Below are 22,622 nucleotides of genomic sequence, written 5' to 3' on the forward strand. Positions count from 1 at the left end.
GCAGCTGCGAGAGGTCTGACTCGTGCCATTCATCTCGCCCGGCTGGGTTGTCTCCGTGCCTCGAGATGATAATTTAAGTGTCAGGATGGGGAACTCCTTTAATTCCTCATGTTCAGGCACGGAGAGAAGGTCACGAGTAGCAGCAGTTTATTGAGCTCTCTATTACCAGGGCATCGTTCCTGCTCTGGGAAGGCTGGGATGTACCTCCCAAAATTGAACAATCCACTTGTCATAATCATTTGGTCACTCCTGTGGTTTAGGGATGTTGGAGAAGGGGGTACCAGCCTAAGTGATGCCTTTTGGGGGATGGAGAAGGGTCATGGTGTGCATTTTGGGGTCAAACCACCTGGGGTTGGGCAAGTAAATCAAATAATCTGGGGGTTTGGATGGTGAATTTGATGCTGGTGGCTCTGGGCAAGGTGGTCCAGCAAGCTCGGGATGGGAGGGTGGATTCCAGCCAGCTGAGCTAAATGTGGATTCTCAAGGGAATGGGCAAGGGAGTCAGAAAAAAGCTAAAAAAGGAGTTTTGCAGCAGGATGAGTTTCTGCCAGTGCTGTGACAAGGACTTGGACACTGCAGACCCCGGTGCTGCTCCCCCTGAACAACCCGGGCATTGCAGTCACCCCTCGCAGCCCCTCCAGGGGATTTTCCCTCTTCCCATGGCAAGTGCTTGTCCATTTGCTTGGAGAGGGGGTGTCAATGCAGCCCCCAGGACACCGAAGCTGGACCAGAGCCCGATGATGTCATTTCACAACCCACTTTGCCCTCCAAAATCACTCCCCCCATCCGCCCTGATCCTGCATCCATCGCCTGCCGATGCCTATTGAACCCACTGGGCATCCCAGCGAGAGGCTCCGGGGATATTAATGGGGCCGCTGTATTTTGGGGGCAGCGAACGGCCGGGTCACCAGGGAGGTGAGGGCGGCAGGAGGGAGCTGCCTCTGCGACAGCAGGAAGGAGCAGGAGGTTAATGCCTCCCTGTGCTGTGGCAGTCGCCGGGTTTTTGTCAGGAATAAGATTTTTCTTGGGATTTATAAATAATGCAGGAGGCAGCCTCGGGCTGTCTGAGCTCGGCTCCGGTGCTTTAAATGTGCATTTCCTCTCCTCGTGCCCCTTTTCCTCACACTCCTTGATGTGGAGATGTAATCTGGGGCAGTCGCCATCCGATGCTGCCCAATTATCATCCTTTCTTGTTCCCAGCGGGAAGCATCGGGCTTGGCTTGGCCGCTCCCACTCCTCTGGGGGTTTAGCAGCAACTTTATATGGAGCTCCTCTCCAAAAAAATGACCCCAGGGCACAGATAAAAGGCTGAAAGTAGGTCTAATCCCCGGAGAGAGACTATTTTCCCTGTGCCTTTTCCTGGGAGTTTATTAACTGCCTGTAATCCCCCCGCGACCGGGCTCCGCATCTTCCCTTGCTGTGCATCCTCAGGGAATGCCGGGGGTCCCCGGGAGGGGGGTTGAGCAGTGGCACGAACGACTTCCAGCTGCATTTTCCACTCCTGTCCTCGGACGGAGCTTGGTGGTTTGTCCACATCTGTCCAGACGTGCCGGGGAACTCCTGTGACTGATCCGGGGGTGTCACATCCATCTCCCCCCATTCCCAGAGCTTCCTTCCCGACAACTTCGTTGCATCCCTAAAATAACCCCTAAAAATCCTTGGAGATGATACACAAGGAACCTCTCCATCCAGGAGCGGCTCCTTAAACTCACCCCGGGGTATAAATACGAGTCAGGGGAAATCAGACGTGTCCTTGAAAACTTCCCCTGGTTCCCAAGGCCGGAGATTTACAGCTCTGATAATTCCTCCCGCGCTTCTTTATCCCACGCCCGTGTGTTTTCTTTGCAATAAAAGCCTCAGCCTGGGCGAATAAATCTGAAGAGATGGTTTTAGTGACAGATTTTTTTCTTCTTTTTTACCATTAAAAAAGGTGGAAAAGAGGAAATCTGGAATCAAAGTGTTTTGCCCAAGTGAGAGAGATGCGTTGGGTGGGGTCAGTGGGGTCTTGTCCCCAGGAGATGCTGGGTTTGGGGGGTTGAACCCCAAAATCTTCTTCTGCACCTGGTTTGCTTTAAAACATGACTATTTTAACCCTCTGAGGGACTGAACTGGGCTGTTTTAGCCCCAAAATGCACATCTCCTCCTACATTGCTTTCCTCTGCCTTTTCCTTCTTAATTTTCTGCTAAAATTCCTCCTCAGAAGAAGGGCAGATAAATCTGAAGGCACTGGGGGACACAGGGGAGGAATGAGTCCTCCCCAGACCTAAAAAGAGCCTTTTTCCACTTAAAAATCCCAACCCCAGTGAGCAGCTGGACACAGGAGTCGGTGATGCCATAACTGGGTGGAAACGTGTGGATTTTGCTTTTAATGATAAATAAAAAATATTTAATGTTATTAATCAATAAAGGTATTGAGGGCACCCTCGGGAAGTTCCCGGCCAACCCCAATCCAGGGATGTGGATGTGCCGGAGGGCAGGAGCTCTGCAGAGGGGTCGGGACAGGCTGGATCCAGGGACAAGGGGGAGCGTCAACAGGGCCAAGTGCCGGGTCCTGAACCTGGGTCAGGACAAACCCCTGGAACGCTCCAGGCTGGAAAGCCGGGAAAGCCCTGGGGGTGCCGGTGGCAGCGCTGGACACGAGCCGGGTGTGCCCGGGGGGGCGAGAGGCCGATGGCCCCGGGCTGGGCCCGGCCCAGGGGGGCACAGGAACAGGGCAGGGCCCGTCCCTGTGCTGGGCACGGCCGGGGCACCTCCAGCCCCGGGGGCACCGCTGGGACCCTCCGGACAAGGAGGACCCGGAGGGGCTGGAGCGTGTGCAGGGAAGGGAACGGAGCTGGGAAGGGGCTGGAGCAGCAGGAGCGGCTGAGGGAGCTGGGGGGGCTCAGCCTGGAGAAAAGGAGGCTCAGGGGGGACCTTCTGGCTCTGGAATTCCCTGATAGGAGGGGGGAGCCGGGGGGGGTCGGGCCCTGCTCCCAGGGAACAAGGGACAGGAGGAGAGGGAACGGCCTCCAGCTGTGCCAGGGGAGGCTCAGGTTGGACATCAGGAGGAATTTCTCCCTGGAAAGGGTGGTCAGGCACTGGAAGGGGCTGCCCAGGGAGGTTTGGAGTCCCCAGCCCTGGAGGTGCCCAAGGAAGGCTTGGCCTTGGCATTCAGTGCTCTGGGCTGGGGACAAGGTGGGCATTGGGCATGGGGGGGATCCGTGGGCTGGGAGGGCTTTTCCAACCCAAATGATTCTGGGATTCTCTCTATAAAAAATAAAACAATTATATTATAAATATTAAAATGCATTTAGTAAACATTTTAAAATAAATACATTTGCAGTATTTATCATAATTATATTTAAATGTAAATAAAAAATATTAAAATATTAAGAATAAAAACCTTACAAATATTAAAAAGTGATCACAAAGCTGCTTGGAATTGCCAAAATTGACCCGTGGGCATCTCATAAATGGGGTTGATTGTTTTATGCAGGTAACTGATGGTGGCACCATCAAGCAGAAGATCTTCACCTTCGATGCCATGTTCTCCACCAACTTCTCCCAGATGGAGAATTATCGGAAGAGGGAGGACCTGGTTTACCAGTCCACCGTGCGGTGAGTCCCTCATGTCTATTTTAATGCCTATTTTTAGGAATTATGGCAACGGCCACGGTGTGTCTCTGTGGTGGAAATGGGCAAAGAAATACAAGGCTTGGGAAAATTGGGAAAAAAAGAGTCTGTGTTTATATATAAACCAGGCACAGAAGCTTCTCTTTGCTTTTATTCCAAGTGTGAAATCACTTGCAGGAGTGTCAGTTTTATTACTAATTACACACTTGCTTTATTGCCAGTGTTATAAAAACAAAACTGGAGCTTGGAAAAAAGGTCAGGGGAGGTTTAATTCAAGGTAAAGAACCCAGGATGAAGTATTTATCCTTCCCCGTTTATTTTTTCCCCCTTGTTTCCTTTTTAAATTAGATTTTTCTAATTGGATTTCAAAGCTCGTTTTTTCCCAGCGTGGGGTAATAAAAATTCCGTGTGTGGTGGGGAAAATAGTAATTTCCTCAAGTGAGGTGATGGTTTGCACCTGCAAATGTCCGTGGAAGGGTTGGAAAAGGGCTTGGCACGGCTCATCCCACCGGATGAGCAGGTGTGAAGTGGGAAATCCTTTCTAATTCTTTGGAATTTGATTTTTTGGGGGGAGTTTTTCACTGTTTTTTTCTACTACACTCGGAGTTATTTTTCATTATAAGCCAGTGTGTGAGACGGATGTGGGAATTAATGTGGATTTAGAGTGGAGAAAGGGCAGGAAAACAGGGTTGGAAATACTGTGGGGTTGCTCAGGAGATGCTCAGAGGATGCTCAGGTTGCTTAAGGGTTGCTCAGGAGGATCCTCAGGCCCCACTCAGGGGAGGCCAAGGAGAAGTTCAGGATGCTCAGGTGCTGCTCAGGAGGGTCAGGAGTTCCTCAGGGGATGCTCAGCTGAGGAGCAGCAAGGTCAGGAGATGCTCTGAGGTTGCTCAGGGTTTGCTCAGAGGATGCTCTGGAGAAGCTCAGGAAGGTCAGGAGAGGCTCAGGATTCTCAGGGGTTGCTCAGAAGTGTCAGGAATTGGTCAAATGTTGCTCAGAGGATGCTCAAGAAGGTCGGGAGAAGTGCAGGATCCTCAGAGCTTGCACAGAGGATGCTCAGGAGAGTCAGAGGGTTCTTGGGATGCTCATGAGGATGTTCAGGAGGGTCAGGATGCTCAGGGGTTGCACAGAGGACGCTCAGGAGGGTCAGAGGGTGCTCAGGACATTCTCAGGGGATGAGCAGAGGCTGCTCCGTGGGTGCTGCTCTCCCTAGTTTTGTCTCTCCATGTCCCCGCAGCTCCGCTCAACCACTCACTCACATGTTGTACAAATTCCTGACACGACTAATTACTGTTTGGAGAACGTTTTGGCAGCTCCACGGAGGGATTACACATTCCCTGACTCCACTGCCGTGGTTCCTGCCGTAAAGCCGGCGGGTTCGCTCAGCGCCGGGTTTGACCGTTGCTCTCCTCCAGCCAGGAGCGCCAGGAAAACTGGGGAATTAAACCGGATTAAAACATTCCCTGTGCACAGCAAGGGATCACAAGCACCCCTGGAGCAGGGGACGGGGAATAAAACATTCCCTGTGCACAGAGCAAATCGGAGCATCCCTTGAGCGAGGGACAAGGACAGGCCCTGCTCACCCGGTCACGGCGCATCACGCCCACCCAGCGCCGAAAAGCAGCTGCTTTTTTTGGCTCCAAACCCTCCGTTTTTCTCCCTTTCACTGAATATTGTAGAACTAATAGAATTTGTGAGCAGAAAATTTCACCGCCCTAGGACCAGGCACTTAAAAGGCTCGGTAATCGTCGGCACGGTGCCGGCAAATCGTCCGTGGAGTCGGGGATGTTGGCGCTGAAATCTTTTCATGGAGTTGCCTTTTGTTTCAGAGGAAAACAGCAACTTGCCTGGGGAGAAGGAGATATTTCTCAGAGGGTATGAAAAGAGCTTGTTTTCCAAATCATTGGCTTTTTTTGGGGGGGGGAGGGGGCCCTGCCTTATTTTGGGGCTCTACTGAAGAAGAGGAGCAATATCAGGAAGGGTTTGGTGACGGGTCAATTGTTTCCTGGCTGTATCCACTCATTCCCTGTCATTCCGTATTTTCACCAATTTATTAATTATTTTCCGGGGAATCTTTGTCACGGCACGGTCACGTCGGAGCTGTCCCACGGAGCATTATCCCGGGTGGCACAGCCCTTATCTGCACAGCACAGAGGGCTGGCGGAGCTGCCTCTTTTCATCCCGGCTTTGAACGCCGCCCGCTCAGATGTGAAGAGCAAAGCCAGGAGATATCCAATATCCAATCCTGCAGTTTGGGGTTTTTTTCCCTTCCTCTGATTAAAATCCCACCCTCGTCGCAGCAGACGTTCTTCATGAATATCTATATAATTTTCTTTCCTTCTTTCCAGCGTGCTTAGAGGACGCAGAGGACACGCCAGGCAGCGTTTTGCCTTTGCAGGGCTGGTGGTTTCCTCTCTGCTGTCCCCAGGAACATCAGACTGACCCAGTTAGGGCTGTTTTACACCCAAATCCAAAGGGCTCCTTCACGGGGAGGAGCAGCCACTAGTCTGGAGCCGGTCCCCAGCTTGGTGGGGCCCAAACCTGCTCCTCGTGCTGCTGATGGAGGGGGTGGGTGGGTGATTTCCCGCTCCGAACACGGATAATTAGAGGCTGGAACAGATGGTAGAGGCTCAGTTGAAAGCGTTGTGACCATTAAAAGGAGCTGCCAAGTGACTGTTCACTTCAACGGGGGCTTGTTTGTGCTAGCGGGGGCTCGGGTGTGAGGAGGAGGTGTGGGAAGGCAGCCAAGGGCTGATGGGAAGGAGCTGGGAAAGGAGTGCCAGATTTTCCCCTGGATGGGGAAGCCCCGTGAAGTGCCCACCAAGTGGGATCCTTCAACTGGGAGTGGCTTGCTGGGTGCTCCAGGTGGGAATTGCTCCCACCCTTGACACCGTGGCGGGATCCTGCTGGGTGGTGAGGTGGGATGATGCTGCCAGTGAGGAGGGATGGTGACATCGACTAGAAAAGGGGGAATGCTGCCAGCTGGAGGGGTGGGATCCTGCTGGCTGGTGAGGTGGGATACTGGTCACCAGTAAGGTGGGATGCTGGTCACTGGGAAGGCAGGACAACATTCCCAGCCACTGAGGTGGAATGCTGCTTGCTGGGAAGGCAGGATGATGTTCCTGCACGGGGAGGTAGGATGGTGCTTCTGGCCAACAAGGTGGGATGGTGCAGACAGCAGGGTGGGATGTGCCAGCTGGGGGGGTGGGGTGATGCTGCCGACTGGCAAGGTCAGAAGCTGCCAGCTGGTGAGGCAGGATGGTGCTGCCAGATGGCAAAGCGGGATCCTGCCAACCAGAAAGGTGGGATGCTGAGGACCAGAAGGGTGGGATACTGCCAACCAGAAAGGTGGCAGCCAGTGAGGTGGGATGATGGTCCCAACTGGCACAGAGGGATCCTGCCAATTTGGCGAGGTGGGATGCTGAGGACCAGCAGGGTGGGATGCAACTGTCCAGTGAGGTGGGAAGATGCTGCCCACTGGGGAGGCGGATGCTGCCAGTCAGCAAAGTGGCTCCTTTGCAGCCAGCAGAGCATTTCCACCTCCAGTAGCAGCGATCCTTTCCACAACTCCTCCTCTCCTGTTTTTCCCAGATCCACAGAAAGTCTCTAGATAAAAGATTGATCGATGGGTGCTCTGGGTTTGCTCTGAGTTTGGGCTTTTGATGCTTTTATTTGCCCGCTTTACTGTGGTGGGGTGGCCTGGAAGGTGCGGGGCTGAGCTGGTTCCGTCGGCATTCCACAGGCATTCCACAGGCGTTCGATGGCCGCGGTCACGGGTTTCTGCTCCCGGCAGTGCTTTCCCTCCCATCCACGTCTCCTTTCAATAATGCAATTACTTCCCCTCGGAGGAGCTGTCAGGGCCAGTAAACTCCAGCTGCTAAACTGCATTACAGGCTCCCTCCCGCAGCCTGGGCACTTACTAATAGTTTATTGATCCCCGTCGCCGGGGAGGAGCAGCCCCGTCCCAGGCCTGGATATCCAGGTGCTGACCGCTCCATCCCCGGGAAAACGAGGCCAGGGTGGAGGGTGAGTGCTGTGTGTCCTCCTCAGCCTGCCCGAGGTTCGCATCTCGGACAACGGGCCCTACGAGTGTCACGTGGGGATCTATGACCGAGCCACGCGGGAGAAGGTGGTCCTGGCCTCCGGGAACGTGTTCCTCAACGTCATGGGTGAGAGGGGAAACACTGCGGGGCCTCAGGGCCAAGGGACAGCAGGGATTGGGCTCCTTTTCCCATCCTCAGGGCTGGGGAGGGGGATGGGGATGAGGGTGAGGGTGAGGATGAGAACAGGAATGGGGATGAGCAAGGGGACGGGATGGGGAAAGGGATGAGGGCGCACATGGGGATGAGAATGGGTATGAAGATGGGGATGGGAAGGAAGATGGGGAATGGCATAAACACAGGGATGAGGACGGGAATGGGCACAGGGATTAGAACGGGGATGGGCATGGGGAGAGGGAGGAGGATGCACATGGGGATGAGGAGAGGGATGAAGATACAGGTTTGGGGATGGGGATGAGGAGAGGGTGGGGAGAGGGATGAGGATGCCCATGGGGATGAGGATGTGTTGGAAGATGGGGATGGGCCAAGGATGGGGAGGGGAAGGAGGATGGGGAATGGGATGAATGTGGGGGGTAGGATGGCCATGGGAATGGGCACAGGGATTAGAATGAGGATGGGGATGAGGGGGAGGGTGGGGAGAGGGACAAGAATGCCCATGGGGATGAGGATGGGTATGAAGTTGGGGATGGGACACATTGGGGTAAGGATGGGACAAAGATGGAGACAGTGATGAGGACAGGGAATGGGATGCAGATGGAGGTGGATATGGGAGCGAGGATGAGTATGAGAATGGGGACAGGGATGAGGATGGAGGTGGGGATGGGACAGGGAGGGAGATGAGGATGAGGATGGGGATGTAGGCAGATGAGTGGGTGCTGAGGATACTGTGCCAACACCCCGCTCTGCTCCGGCAGCCCCCCCGACGTCCATCTCAGTGCTCGCCGCCGACACGCCTGCGCCGTTCAGCCGCTACCAGGCCCAGAACTTCACCCTGGTGTGTGTGGTGTCCGGAGGGAAACCTGCCCCCCTGGTGAGCTGAGCCCCCTGGGGGGGGCTAACCCTCCTGGGGATACCTGAAATCATCATAAACCCAGGAATACCTAAAATATATCCTATATACGTGCTGCTTTTATAGGGCAAATGTAACATAAGGGCTATTTCCTAAGGCTGCTGCTCCCCAAATCTCACCCTGGGAAGGGGCTCCCTCCAAAGCCACCTGAGGGGATGCCGGCGATGTCCCCATCAGGATCACCACCCTTTTGTCCCCACACAGGTGTACTTCAAGCGGGATGGGGAGCCCATCGAGGCCACCCCTCTGCCGGAGCCGCCGGCCGGCACCGGGAGCTGGGCCCCCCGCAACCTCCTGCACCGTGACCTGGACGACACCAAGGTGCCCAAATCGCTGGCGGCCGAGGGCGAGCCGGGGGTCGGGCGAGCCTTGGGCACGGTGGAGCCGCCGCAGGGTCTGGCGGCCGAGCGGGAGGCAGTGACGGAGCCCATCCCCGAGACCGTGGTGAGCCGCGAGTTCCCGCGCTGGGTGCACGTGGCCGAGCCCATCTACTACTTCCGGCACACGCACGCGCCCGTCAGCGACGGCACCGTGGAGGCCAGAGCCACCCTCACCTGGACCCTGAACCCCCAGATCGACAACGAGGCCCTGTTCAGCTGCGAGGTGAAGCACCCAGCGCTCTCCATGCCCATGCAGTCCGAGGTGACCCTCGGTAAGTGGCCAGGCTGGGGGGGTTTCTTGGCTTTTTTACACTTTTTTTTTTTTTTGCTACTTTTTCATTTTTTTGCTTTTATTCTTTTTTCTTTTTTTTCTTTTTTTTTTTTTTTTTTCTTTTTTCCTTTTTCTTTCTTTTTTCTTTTTTTCTTCTTTTTTTTCCCTTTTTGTTTTGTTTTGTTTTTCTTACCTTTTTTTTTTTTTCCTTTCTGTTGTATTTTTGCTCTTCTCTCAGTGGTCTTGAGGTGCCTGTGAGCCAAAGAGAGGTGCCACATAGGGCTGCAAGATGATAGGCTAGGAGATGGTGATGCCAGGGCTCCACAAAACAAGGGATGAGGGGAGGGAGTTTTGGAGGGGTCCAACAAGGGCTCCACAAAAGAAGGGATGAGGGGAGGGGGCTTTGGGGGCATCCAACAGGCAGGAGAAGGGGTTTGCTGTGTACTGAGGGCCTCCCATCCGAGGGTTTGTTGGGTTGACACAGGGTTGAGGTTGGGAGGGGACATAGGATCAGGATCGGGGGAAAAAGGGGCTGGTTTGGGGGAGTCAAAGCTGTTCTGGATGTTGGGATGAGCAGGAAGGAGGTGTTAGAGCTGGGGGGGAAGGGCTGTGTTGGGGACCTGGTGCTTGGTGGAGGGGAGTTGGTGTCACCCCTTGGTGTTACCTCTGGGATGTAACTGTGGAAGGGAAGGGATGGGATGGAGGAGCCCCTCTGGGGGCTTCACCCCAGAGTGGTGTCACCTCCATCCACCTCTACCCAGTCCCAGCAGATCCAAGGACATGCCATGGTTCTTGTTGGCCATCACCACACAACTCATCCCAGGGGGAATTTTGGGGGGGCCCAGTTGGCTCCTGCACAGAGGCATCCTGTGGGGCTGGTGAGGCCCCAGCTGTGATTGGGTGATGGGATTGAAGCCAGGGAATCCCTGCTGGCTCCCCAAATTCCCAGGGCCACAGAAGAGCAGCAGCTGCTCAGGTGATCATGGGAGCTGGTGAACAGGTCGGTGGAGCTCCCTCCCAGTCTCTCACCCTGGCTGGGGCTTCCCCAGCTCCTCCTGGCTCCCTGTCAGAAGAGTCTGAGCTCTCCACTGGGGTTTCCCAGCTTCAGGGAAGCCTTCTGGGCAGGCTGCTCCAGCCTCCCTCCCCTCGAGCCAGGTGGAGGAGCCCGGGCTTTGCTCCTGGCCAAGTGGAGCACTCACTTGGCTGCCGCGGCCTCTCCTGGAGAGCTTTGCCTCGCTGGCACCGGCTGCAGCCAGCACAGACCTCCCAGCGCTGGGGCTGAGTCTCCTCAGCTCATCAAACACCTCAATTAGCGTGAGGTTGTTGGCAGTGGGGAGGTCAGGGGAGGTTGGCGCTCAACAAGGGGGACAGCAGCTCCCTTGCCAAGACAGGGCCCTGTGTTCCCTGTTCCTGCATCCAACCAGCCAAAAAACAACCTCCATCCTGCATTTTCACACCCTCTGCAGCTCATCAGGCTGAGGTGTCCCCTTGCTGGGGCTCCCATGAGGCCAAGACCTCACAGTTTGCTGCTCTTCCCTAGGACTGCAATACCTGTATTGGCAAAGCTCACCCCACACTGCCCCCCCAAACCCACATCCTTCCTCAGCCCTAAAGTGCCCCCAGCCTCTGCACCTCACTGGGTGCCCAGCCAGCACCAGCCACACCCGTTTTTGGGCACCATCGTAGCACCATCCCCTGTTAACCCCGCTTATATATTCATAGTGTATATATATATATGTGTATATATATGTATATATATATACATTCTCCATAAAAGCTGCATTGAAACCAAGACAAACCACTTGCTTTGGTCCATAAAACTGCCTTCTGGTGCCAACCATGGCACGGTGTGATCACCTGCAGCCCATCACCCCTGGTCCAGCACCAGAGGGCCAGATCCTGCACAGCCAGTGCAGCCCATGGTCTGTGGTGCATGTCCCTGCAGAGCATCCCGGGGCACGGATGCCCTGTCCAGGGCCAGTGTCCACCCCCATACACTGATGTGCTTCCTGCTGGCTGTTTGTCCCTCTGTGTTGTGCCGGGTGACGTCCAGGCTCAGCCTGTCCCACCCCTGGCACAGCCTGAGTGTACCAGGGGTGACACCCACACTTTGGGCAAGGCACAACCTCCCTCCTGCCCATTTTCCCCCTGGAGCCTGCCAGAGGCTCCTTCCACGCAGAGACCAGGCAGCTCCTGGGGCTGTCCCATCCCACCCATGGGCAGGAGGGACATCCCCACTCCCCACTGTGGTGGAGGCCGGGGGCACACCATGGTGGTGTCACCCCAGCAGGGCTGGTGGCATCGCTGCCTCTCCTCTCAGTGCACCAGATGAACACCCCAAGTCTGCCATGGAAAAAGGAATTCCCTCTTTTGTACACACTGTGCCTGGAATTTTGTGCCAGCAAAGCTTTGTGACTGTCTCCTGTGTTACCACCACCTGTGTGTGACTCGCTGAAGTCACCTCGTCCTGGGGATGCTTCTCTGAGGTGCTTCAAACCAGCCTGACCCCTCTCGCCACCTGTTTCTGAGCAGAGAAGGGCTTGACTGGGAAATCCATCGTTCACCATCAGTGTATCCCATCACAGTCATCCATCAGTCTCACACTCTTCCCGTTCTTCCACCTGCAGGGTCCTTTCCTACCTGTCCATCAGTCACTCAGACATCACTCAGTCTGTTCATCACTCACGGGGCCACCAGCCCCCCTGGGCTGGATCCACCCCCTCACCATGGTTATCCATCAAAGCCTCATTAACTCCAGCCAAGGGCCCTGGGAATGTTGTGCTCTGCTGATGTCCCTTGTCCCCTTCCCTCGCAGTTGCTCCCAAGGGCCCGAAGATCACGATGACTCCGACAAGAGCCCGCGTCGGAGACACCGTGCGGATCCTGGTGCAGGGATTCCAGGTCAGCACCCGCTGCAGAGGTGGTGCCATGCCAAGGGACAGCCTTGCATCCCCACCAGCACTTTGTGGGGTTGGCTTGGTGGCCTTGGGTTGCATCATGGTCCCTATGTTGGAACAGGTTGCCCAGGGAAGTTGTCGACGCCCCATTCCTGGAAGTGTCCATGGCCAGCTTGGACGGGGCTCGGAGCAACCCGGGCTAGTGGAAGGTGTCCCTGCCCATAGCAGGGGGTGGGAGGAGATAAGCCTTATGGTCCTTCCCAACCCAAACCATTCCAGGACTCCAGGCTTTCAACTGCACCCCATCCTTGCTCCAGGCACAAGACGGGGTTTGCTCGCTCTCTGTCCCGTCTTACCCCCACCATCTCCCTGCAGAACGAAGTCTTCCCAGAGCCCCTCTTCACCTGGACACGAGTGGGGAGCCGGCTCCTCGATGGCAGCGCCGAGCACGACGGGAAGGAGCTGGTGCTGGAGCGGGTGCCGGCCGAGCTCAACGGCTCCATGTACCGCTGCACCGCCCAGAACCCGCTGGGCTCCACCGACACCCACACCCGCCTCATCGTCTTCGGTGCGCTCACCACGGGCTCACCCCCCTCCACATGCCCTCACTCTTCTCCTCCCCACTAAAACTGTCTCTCTGCTCTTTCTTTCCCCTTAGAAAATCCAAATATTCCCAGAGGACCAGAAGACTCCAACGGTGAGTGGTGGTGGCATCGGTGCTTCAACACAGACCACCCGGGGAGGGAAGGACCGTGCAGAGAGGATCTCTCCTTGCCTTGTCCCAAGCCCGTGGCCATCTCCCCTTGCCTTGTCCCAAGCCCGTGGCCATCTCCCCTTGCCTTGTCCCAAGCCCGTGGCCATCTCTCCTTGCCTCATTCCAAGCCCTTGGCCATCCCTCCTGGCCTTATCCTGAGCCCTCCCCCTTGGCATCAGGGATGTACCTGGACCAAAAGGGTCCCTGCAGATGCTCTCCACAACATCCTTGACCTGCTTCCCACCCCACACAACCTCCATAGCAAGTTTAGAAGGGGGAATCTCCCCCAAAAAAGCAGTGACCCCCATCCTGCTTTGAGCCCAAGCAGCGAGACGCAGCTCCATGACCTGCCCATCCTTTTCTCCTCCTCTCCAGGTTCACTTACTGGCCACTGCGGCTTCAGGTTAGTTTTGGCGCTCACCCTGACAGTGATCCTGGAGCTCACGTGAAGCTTCACCTGCCTCTTCCTCCTCCTCTTCCTCCTCCATACGACTCCACCCGGCATCTCCACCTCCGTCCATCGGTTCTCTCGCTCTTTTTTTTTTCTAATCTATTTACAGTCTCGATCTCTTCCCGTTCTGTGTCTTGGCTTCCTCAGACAATTTAATTAAAGGGAAAAAGAAAAACCTCCCCTAGTAGAAGGTTGTAATTAATGTCTTACCTTGTGCTGGGGTTCCCAGCGCTGTCTCAGGGTACCCGCAGGCTTTGCGAGGTCTTGGAGGGGGATGGGGGATGTCTATGACTCAAGGACCAAACTTCCCCTGGAAAAATCCGGTTACACTGTTCCCACTGCACCAAGATGCTCCAGATCCGCAGGGGAAGGCCCTGCATGTGTCCCCAGCATGAGGGAGGTTGGGGACAAGCCCACACACGTGTGGGTGGCAGCGCTGGGAGCCCAAAAGCTGCGGATCACTGGCCTTCTCCTAGGCTGGGCTGGGGGAAGCGGCTTTGCTGGGAGCCAGGGCCGTGCACAGCACTCGTCCCGGGCTGGTGGCGAATCACAAGTGACAGGCAGCTCCCGACCCAAAATGTCAGCGCTCACACATGAGCGGGCAGCGGGTCCCATCAGGCACCAGCCTGCACCCACCCCTGCTCCGTGCCACCCTCCCCGTCCCTCCTGGCTAATCATCTCCATGGAAACGGATAACGGTCCAGCACAGACAGATCCCCAATATTCCCGTGGCCCCCAGTCCCAGCAGGGCGTTAGTCCTGCTGCAGGATGGCAAAACACAGGTGGGTTCGTCCCAGTCCTGCCCAGCGCTGGAGGATGCCTACGGAGGATACCCAGAGTTTTCCCTGTTTTCCTGCCCTGTGGTACCCTGAGAGCATTCGGGATCCCTGGAGAGCAGATGCAGGGGGGAAAGGATCCCAAGGACGGGGCGCTCCCCTGCCTTTTCCTCTGGGAACTCCTAATCCTAGAGGATTATCCAGCAGCCGTGTGGTGCTTCATCTTCCCAAAGCCCCGGACGAGTGCTAAGCATTATTATTACTATTATGATTAATTATTATTAAGCAGATTCCATCCCTTCCCTGCTCTGTTGCCAACCTCGCTGTGAGCGATTTCCCAGCCCCAAAGGAGCCCAACAACCACTCGGCAGCTCAGGAGCTTCTTCCCGGCCTCAAAAGCCCACAGTTTATAATTTGGACTGGAAGCAACACAGGGATGGATTGGGACTGGCTGGGATGTGGGAGGATCAGCAGCTCCACTTTCATCCCGAAGGAACAGCATCTGAGTATCCAGATCCCTACAGACCTGCTTCTTCTCCAGCTGCTTCCACTGTTCCTCCCTGGATGAGAGGAAAATCTTCATTTTTTTAGAGGAACCTTCATTTTTTGGGGAACTCTCCGTGACTCAACTTACGCCCCCGGGACGGAGCGGGCAGGAGGGCCCCCCCACCACACCGTGGATGCTTCTCGCCCAGCTCGCTGGATTGGAGATGCTCCAGGGGCCTCATCCGGACGTGATTAAACAACCATTAGGCCTCCTCGCTCCAAACAATGAGGATTTACAGGCGCCCAAACCTCCATTTAAATGCAAATGCGGCGGGTTTAGCCCGGCACCGTGGAAATGAGGAGCTTTGCGGCGGTGGTGCCACCACGGCCAGCTCTGCTTGGTGGCCCCTCGGGAGCGCCGTGACCTTCCCCTCCAGCAGCTGGGAGAGGAACGGTGGGCTCAGTGGTCCTGCATCCCAAATCCACCCCAATTTGGGACGCTCAGCTCCTTCCCCGGGGATGGGCCCATCTATGGGTTGGGATCTTCTCCCCATCAGCACAGGGGGCTTGGGAGCCCCTCCTCATCCCGGGCAGACGTCCTGCCTGCTTTCCCAAATCCCCCCCAAGGCAAGGGGCCCAAAGAGATGCCAGCCCACCGAAGGAACCCATCCACGCCCTGCTGGACCCTGCCTTCACCTCCTTCCCACCCCTTCTCATCCTCCACCCACCACCTGCCAGCCCTGCCTCCCCCACCCCCAGCCACCTTCCACCAGGTAATTACAAAGGACAACAATTAAATCCCCGGTTCCCCCCTACCACACATCCCGTTGTCTGAGGCCCTGGCAGTGAATAATGCAGGAGGCTGGAGGGGAAAAGAGCTGCTCAGGTTGTTTCATTATTGATGAGAGATGACAGATCCGCGGCTGACAACCTACCGAAGAGATATGATTAGCTTGTAAAAAATTAAGCGCCTTTCTGAGGGCTGACGAGAGCTGAAAAACCCCAAGGAGCGGCGTTATCAATGTTCCCTCATTTCAGGGGACTTTGAAAAGGTTTTAGCAAAATTTGGAAGAGGTAATTACATTCAATTAGAGTCACAAGTGCCGAGACGTCACCGCTGCTTCTCCTGCTCCCCGACACCACCGATCATCCTTCCCACAGGCAGAGATAAATAGGGGTTTATGTGTTGGACCTGATTTCTGCCATGAGTTCTTTGGGATACGAGGGTGTGGGACACAAAACCAGGGATTCTCTGGCTCAGTAGGGTTGGGAAAGGCAGTGGGAGCTTTGCTTGGTGCTTCCCCTGCCTCCCCCACCTCATTACCGGGCCGGGGTTCACGGGGCTGCCAAGCACATGCATAATTCATACTTCCCAACTCTCAAATGCCGGGATCTTTGTAGATCTTCCTTCAGAATAAAAACCACGGCAGGAGAGACGAAGAAACCGGGGGTCAGGGGGGTGGCCAGACCCTTTGCCAATTAGCCAAGCCCCGAAACACGTGCCCAGACTCAATACATGTCACTGTTACCCTCAGCTTCAGGACCTTCTGGGTTTACAGGTAGGAGGGACACCCCTTTTCCCAAGGTTTTGGCCGGACCAAGCCCCCAGTGATAGATTTTTGGGCCCTGTGCCAAATAGGATGGAGGAGAGTGGCTGGGTGGGTTTGGTTGGTGCTGGTTTGGCCTCTGGTGCGAGCTCCAGATGCATCCAAGGGATACATCACACCATCCCTGCTCCAAAGTCCAACTTTTAGTCTAAATATCCTCCTCCCCTCAATCTCTTCATTGCTGCATTTCCCCACGCAAGGTGACAACATCCCAAACATTCCCCCAGAAGCCGCTGGTGGGCTCTCCCTGCTACCAGCAGGGATGTGCATAGGGGTCCCCACGTGCCAATCCAGCACTGGGAGGTTACACCAAGGCTTCTTTTCCATCCTCTTTATATAGATCTATAAATATTTTGCTATTTAGAACACGATCCTCCACCCAAGGAGCATCCCTGGCAGGTTTGGAGTCAGATACACATCCAGCCCCTCTGGCAGCACCATGGGTCCTGTCCAAACCCATCCCGGGAAGTTCAGCCCCTCAGCTGGGGCAGGGGACCCTCCCAGCCCTTGCAGGTGCTGGGGGGGACACGTGCCCCGGGGGGGTTCAGCTGCTCCTCCCCACCCCAAAGGGCAGTGCCCGGGCTCTGAGGGGCTGCTGGGGATCAGCTGCTCCGGGGCGGGGGGAGGGCACTGCCAGTGAGCTCCTGAGCACCCACCACCCATGGAAGACCCGTGGCAAGACCTTCTGCCACCACACCTACCCACGACCTGTGCAGCTGGGACACATCAACACCCAGCCTGTCATAACGTCACCTGGGTTCATTTTGCAGGAAAATCCCACCGGATCGGGACAGAGCGAGCAGGGGGTGAGTCCCTGCATAGAAACAGGAGCTTCCACCCACCCCCACCCACATTTTGGCTGTTTCTTTGCTCCCTCGTTTCTTTCTGGATCTCTCAGCATGTGAGATGTTCCCCTCAGGGAAAGGCAATTCAGTTTATCCCTTTGAATTCCGCTCACTCAGGGATCTCCTCGGCAGCAGCACAGCCAGCGTGGTGGGGAGCAAAGCCATTCCCCAAGCTCCCTCCTTTTCTCCCCTGCCACAGTCCAAGCACTGGGCCCCGGTTACCCTGGGGACAACAATCCCCCTAAATCTTTGGAATTCAGACCATGCTCATTGTCAACATCTTCCCAGGGGGAGAAGGAAGCAAGTGTGGCACAGCCTGGCATCCTCCTGCCTCAGTTTCCCCACAGTGACTCCAGTCCCCATGGATACCCTACACACATCTCTCCCATCCCTTCCCATCCCTTATCTCTTCCTGATCCTAATGCTTGTGTTTCCTTTCCTTGGTCCATCCCTCTCCTCCTGCCCACGGATGCAGGTCGCTGATCCTGGCAGCCACCAGCTGCAGTTTAACTCCTGCCTTTATTTTCTCCTCAGTGCCAGGCTTTTATCCCTCTCAAAGCCCCCAGATCCTTTTCCACCAGCTCTTAATTCCCCTGCCACTTCCAAGCTGGCCTCCAAGAGACCCCGGGAGCTTCCGGGCTATTTCCCGTCACCCTTCGTTAACTTCGTGCCGCGAACGGAGGCCCCGGATCCGCCACCCCGGATCGGCCCCCACGGAGCAGCTGCTCGGCGTCAGACCAAAGGTCTCCCGGCTCCGGCCGCTCTCCCTCCCTTCCCTGTGTCTGCACCGAGGGATGAGAAGCATTTTCAAACAAAACAACTTTTCTCTGCAGCAACAGTTTCCCCCTCCCGTTACGTGATCCTTTTCAAACAGCGGCAGAAATGAGGAGGCGGCACCTCGGGCTGCTCCGAGGAGATACTTTTCCTCCCTTTGTGCTTCCTGTTGCTTTTCCCTGAGCCTCTCTGTTTCCCAGGCTCATAAAGCCGGCTCTGTGCCACCTGCTCTGGGCTGCACCTTTCCCTGGAGCCCAGCCCAGCCCAGCCCAGACACGCAAAGCTGGTCCAGAAACCTCCTCCGGCTTTGCCCGCTCAAAGTCACCTTGTCCCAAACCTTCGGCTCCACACTTCGGCCTCGCCCGGCAATCATTAATCGGCCGCTCCGCATTCCCGGGATGGAAAAATGCCCCAGCGGGCAGCCGTGCCCTGGCAGTCCGACATGCCGCTGGCCGGGAAGCTGCTCCTGTCCGCTGCCGCGCTGCTCCTCCTCACCCTGGCCTTCAGGTTCTACAGGAGCCGCTCGCTCGCCGGGGGCAAAACCCCCCTGGCTGACGAGGGACAGCCCGGGGAAAACCTTCCCCGGGCCGGGGATGGGGATGGGGATAAGGATGGGCATAAGAATGGGGATGGGGATAAGGATGGGGATGGGGCAGTGGGTCCGCGGCGAAGGAGGGTGTGGGGTGAGGAGGTGAGGAGGGATGGTGGGGACGCCCCAGGGAACATCCCTGGGACGCGGCTCCCGCCCCTCCGGGGGGATCCAAGGGCGCCGAACGGGGAGGAGCAGGGAGAGGAGATGGTTCCTGAACAGGGACTGACCCGCGGGACAGCCCGGCTCGGTCCTGCTGGGAGGGAAAGGGAGCTGGGGAGGGAGCTGGGAAGCAGGCTGGGATGTGAGCTGGGAAGTAAGTCAGAGGGCAAGCCAGGAATTGAGCAGGGAAGTGATCCAGGTATTGAGCCAGGAAGCAAGTTGGGAAATGAGCTGCAAAATGAGTTGGGAAGTGAGTTGGGAAGTGAGTCAGGAAGCAAGCTGGGAATCAAGCCGGGAAATAATCCAGGAAGCATGTTGGTATACAAGCTAGGAAATGAGTCAGGAAATGAGCTGGGAATCGAGCTGGGAAGTAAGTCAGGAACTAAGACAGGAAGCAAACTAGGAAATGAGGCAGGAAATAAGCTGGCAAGCAAGCCAGGAAGCAAGCTGGGAAGTAAGTCGGGAACTAAGCCAGGAATTGAGCAGGGAAGTGATCTGGAAAGCAAGTTGGGAAGCAAGTTAGGAAATGAGGCAGGAAGTGAGTGGGCAAGTGAGCCGGGAAGCAAGCTGGGAAATAATCTGGGAATGGAGCTGGGAACTGAGCCGAGCTCTCACGACCCTGGGAACGTGGCTGAAACACTGAGCAGCCATTCTGAGAAGGAAGCACTTACCCCAAGCACCGGGGTCTCCCCAGGGATTTCCAATGCCCAGATGGCAGATAATGGATGTTCCCAGAGCACGGAGAAGGATTTGGCTGGTGGAAGCATGAGCAGGGAGACCAAGGGGAACAGGGAATCCATCCGGACCCTCAGTGTCACCTCGAACCTGGGGCTGCTGATGACAGCGAGTGATGCAGAGTCCGACACCTCCTACTCCTTCTCCTCAGTTGCAAAGATCCAGGTGGAGGAGAACTACATCCCCGAGAGGCAGGGGAAGGACAGGGACAACCGGACGGTCCCCGGGCTCAGAGGCAAAGTCTACGACTACTACATGCAGTCCATCTCCGAGTCGGTGCTGAAGAAGAAGTGTCTCCCCTACATCCCTCCGGGAATGTCCCGGTGTCGCAGCTCTGAGCGGGTCAATGAAAAGCTGCAGAGCTTTGCAACCCAGAAGCAGGACCCAGCTTTGGCAGCACGTGATCCCACCACCTCCTCCACAGTCCCACCACCCACGAGGAGCTCAGAGGCCTCTCCTGAGCCACCGTCTCCCGGCCATAGGAAGAGCATCCTCCAGACTGCCGACAGCCCCCACCTCCAGCTGCCCATGGAGGGGTTTGGGGTCACAGCTCCAGCTGGAACACCACCACCTGGAAGCCCCCAGCCAGGACTGGTGGCGAGTCCTGACCCCACCCAGCTGCCACCAGACACCCCCCTGGACCTGGGGAACTGCTACGAGGTGCTCAGCACAGCCAAGGCGCAGGGGCTCAGAGCCCTCCAGGAGGCTGCCTACAGGGTGATGAGTGACAACTACCTGCAGGTGCTGAGGACACCCTCCATCTACGGCCGCCTCAACGCCGGTGAGCGGGAGCTGATCCTGCGGCGGAGGATGGAGGGGAAGATGTTCGTGGTGGTGGCAGATGTCAGCAGGCAGGAGCCCGACCTCCGCCCCGGCCGCCTCTGCTACTACGACGAGGGAGGGGACTGCTGGCACCACCTCTGCCACGTGCCACCCGAGGTGCTGTCCCGGGGCTGCGCCATGTGCAGCATGTTCAACTACCTCTTCGTGGTGTCCGGCTGCGAGGGCGCGGGCCGGGCGTGGAGACCCTCCAACCGCGTCTTCTGCTACGACCCCCTGACCGACGTCTGGAGGGAGATCTGCCCTCTGAACCAGGCGCGGCCCCGCTGCAAACTCGTCGCCCTGGACGGGCACCTGTACGCCATCGGCGGCGAGTGCCTGTGCACGGTGGAGTGCTACGACCCCCGGCGCGACCGCTGGGCCTTCGCGGCGCCGCTGCCCCACGACACGTTCGCGGTGGCCCACACGGCTGCGGCGTGCCACGGGGAGATCTACGTCACCGGGGGCACCCTGCGCTACGTCCTGCTGCGCTACGACCCCCGCCGGGACAGCTGGAGGGCCGGCCCGGCCGTGGGCGGCAGGGACGGAACGGCCGAGATGGTGAGCGCCGACGGCTTCATCTACCGCTTCGAGCGGCAGCGCGGCACCGGCATCAGCGTCCACCGCTGCGGCGCCGGGGCCAGGCTGTGGTACCGGTGTGCCAACTACACCCTGCCCGACCCGCCCGGCTTCCAGTGCGCCACCGTGGGCAGCCTGGTCCACTGCCTCGGCCCCCGCCTCCACCTCCGCTTCCTGGCCGACCACGTCTCGCCGCGCTTCGGGGCCAAGGAGCTGCGGCCCTTCCCCGCGCCCCACGGCAGCCTCCTCCCGGCCGTGCTGGTGCTGCCGCGGGGAGGGACGGCACAAACTCGGGTCTGAGCGGCCGTAGTTTGGTCCCGTGAGATGACCAGTGGTGGCTCAGGTGTGACGTGATGGTCAGAGCCGGGAGGAGAAGCCACTGGCCCACTTTGCACCGTGTCACCCCCACCCTCCATCAGACAGGGACTGAGCAGGGAAACAAACTGCCCTTGGCCACTGCCAGGAACCCCAGCCTTGAGGACACAAGGAAGAGCAAAGCAGGAGCTGGGCGGGCTCGTTGGTGAGAGGTGTTTAAACACAGGTGTGTTTGCTTGGATGCAAATAAACGCGGATCCCTGCAGGCTCCCAGCTGCTCACTGCCCCCGGAGTGGCTGCTCAGGCACCAGGTGTTCAATATTGACATGGACACGCAGCACACGGTGGATTTTAGGGTGGAGGAACATGGCAGGGAGGTACCACCCAAAGGTCAGCCCTGTCAGCACTGAGCCTTCAGGTTTGATCTCCCACATCCCCTGGGGTTGGAGCTTGGGGGCTGGGGGTGCCCTGCTCCTACTGGTGCCTTGTTATCCCTTACCTTCTCCTCAGAATGGAACTATATATATATAAATTTATATCTGTCTATGTATTTATACGCACGTGATGTAAATAGGCACTATGGATTTCTAGACAGCTGGTTTTAAATGAAATTAAAGAGAACATTTGGTAAAATTAACCACGGGCTACTGCTGCGCCTCATTTCCAACCGTAGCCAAGTCTAATGGGAACAAAGCGCCCGATGCATGTTTTACATCACTAATTACTGCATGAACAGCAGCTCTGTGGAGGCAACCAAAAGCAAACAAGGGCCCTGGATGTGAGCAGACGGTCCTTCATCACCTTTTTCCCAGGTCTCCTCGACTTCACTCCATTGTCTCCACGTCCTGCCAAAAGCCTACTTCGGGTAATTGCATTTTCTTCCCCTCAAACAGCTCGTCATCAGTCATCTGTCAGCCCCACACGGACCAAAGCAGCTCCAGACAGACAAGCCCCTCCCATACCTGCCTCCTCAGTGGCTGCAGGCCACGAGCATGAGCATGAAGTCGTGGACGTGTGTAAAGTGCTTGTACATAAAGAGACGGTGCTGGAGCAGCCTCTGGTATCACCATCTATCAGAGAATCCCAGGGTGCTTTGGGTTGGAAGGGACCTTAAAGCTCATCCCATTCCACCCCCTGCCATGGGCAGGGACACCTTCCACTAGCCCAGGTTGCTCCAAGCCCCGTCCAACCTGGCCATGGACACTTCCAGGGATGGGGCAGCCACAGCTCCCCTGGATAATTTGTGCCCCAGCTCCCCTGGATAATTTCTGCCCCAGCTCCCCTGGGTAATTCCCTCCCCGCTGCTCGGGTGCTTTAGGAAAGCTCGGGTTAATGTTCTCTTAAAGGGCTCCCAAAGGATTTATTACTTCATTTGGTCACTGCCTGGAGACCTCGTGTTCCCACCTTCAAGGGCTTTGTGTGAAGGTCAGTGGCACCCAC

At 56.7% G+C, this 22,622-nt stretch overlaps 2 protein-coding genes across 3 annotated transcripts in view; both read left to right on the forward strand.

The window, feature by feature from the left end:
• Nucleotides 1-13,682, forward strand: part of IGSF21 (immunoglobin superfamily member 21) — a 41,073-nt gene extending 27,391 nt beyond the window's left edge. The window contains exons 3-10 of one of the 2 annotated variants that reach the window (XM_027720590.2): nt 3,476-3,597; nt 7,663-7,781; nt 8,588-8,703; nt 8,947-9,394; nt 12,209-12,294; nt 12,666-12,858; nt 12,949-12,987; nt 13,420-13,682. In XM_027720590.2, the coding sequence (XP_027576391.1) occupies nt 3,476-3,597; nt 7,663-7,781; nt 8,588-8,703; nt 8,947-9,394; nt 12,209-12,294; nt 12,666-12,858; nt 12,949-12,987; nt 13,420-13,493 (1,197 nt within the window). In that variant the 3' untranslated portion in view covers nt 13,494-13,682. The remainder of the gene's footprint in view (nt 1-3,475; nt 3,598-7,662; nt 7,782-8,587; nt 8,704-8,946; nt 9,395-12,208; nt 12,295-12,665; nt 12,859-12,948; nt 12,988-13,419) is intronic. The other variant, XM_039384967.1, reaches the window with a different exon arrangement.
• Nucleotides 13,683-18,185: 4,503 nt separating this feature from the next.
• On the forward strand, nt 18,186-21,793 carry KLHDC7A (kelch domain containing 7A). Its single transcript, XM_027720514.2, has one exon. The coding sequence runs from the start codon at nt 18,390-18,392 to the stop codon at nt 21,165-21,167; it is 2,778 nt and encodes a 925-aa protein (XP_027576315.1). The 5' UTR covers nt 18,186-18,389; the 3' UTR covers nt 21,168-21,793.
• The last annotated feature ends 829 nt before the right edge of the window (nt 21,794-22,622 follow it).

Source organism: Pipra filicauda, unplaced genomic scaffold (assembly GCF_003945595.2).
Source record: "Pipra filicauda isolate LSUMZ 115617 unplaced genomic scaffold, ASM394559v2 scaffold388_size762695_pilon, whole genome shotgun sequence".
Classification (NCBI taxonomy): domain Eukaryota; kingdom Metazoa; phylum Chordata; class Aves; order Passeriformes; family Pipridae; genus Pipra; species Pipra filicauda.

Excerpts from the sequence above, each read along its gene's own strand:
- KLHDC7A (XM_027720514.2), top strand. The coding sequence starts at position 18,390 with ATGCCCCAGCGGGCAGCCGTGCCCTGGCAGTCCGACATGCCGCTGGCC.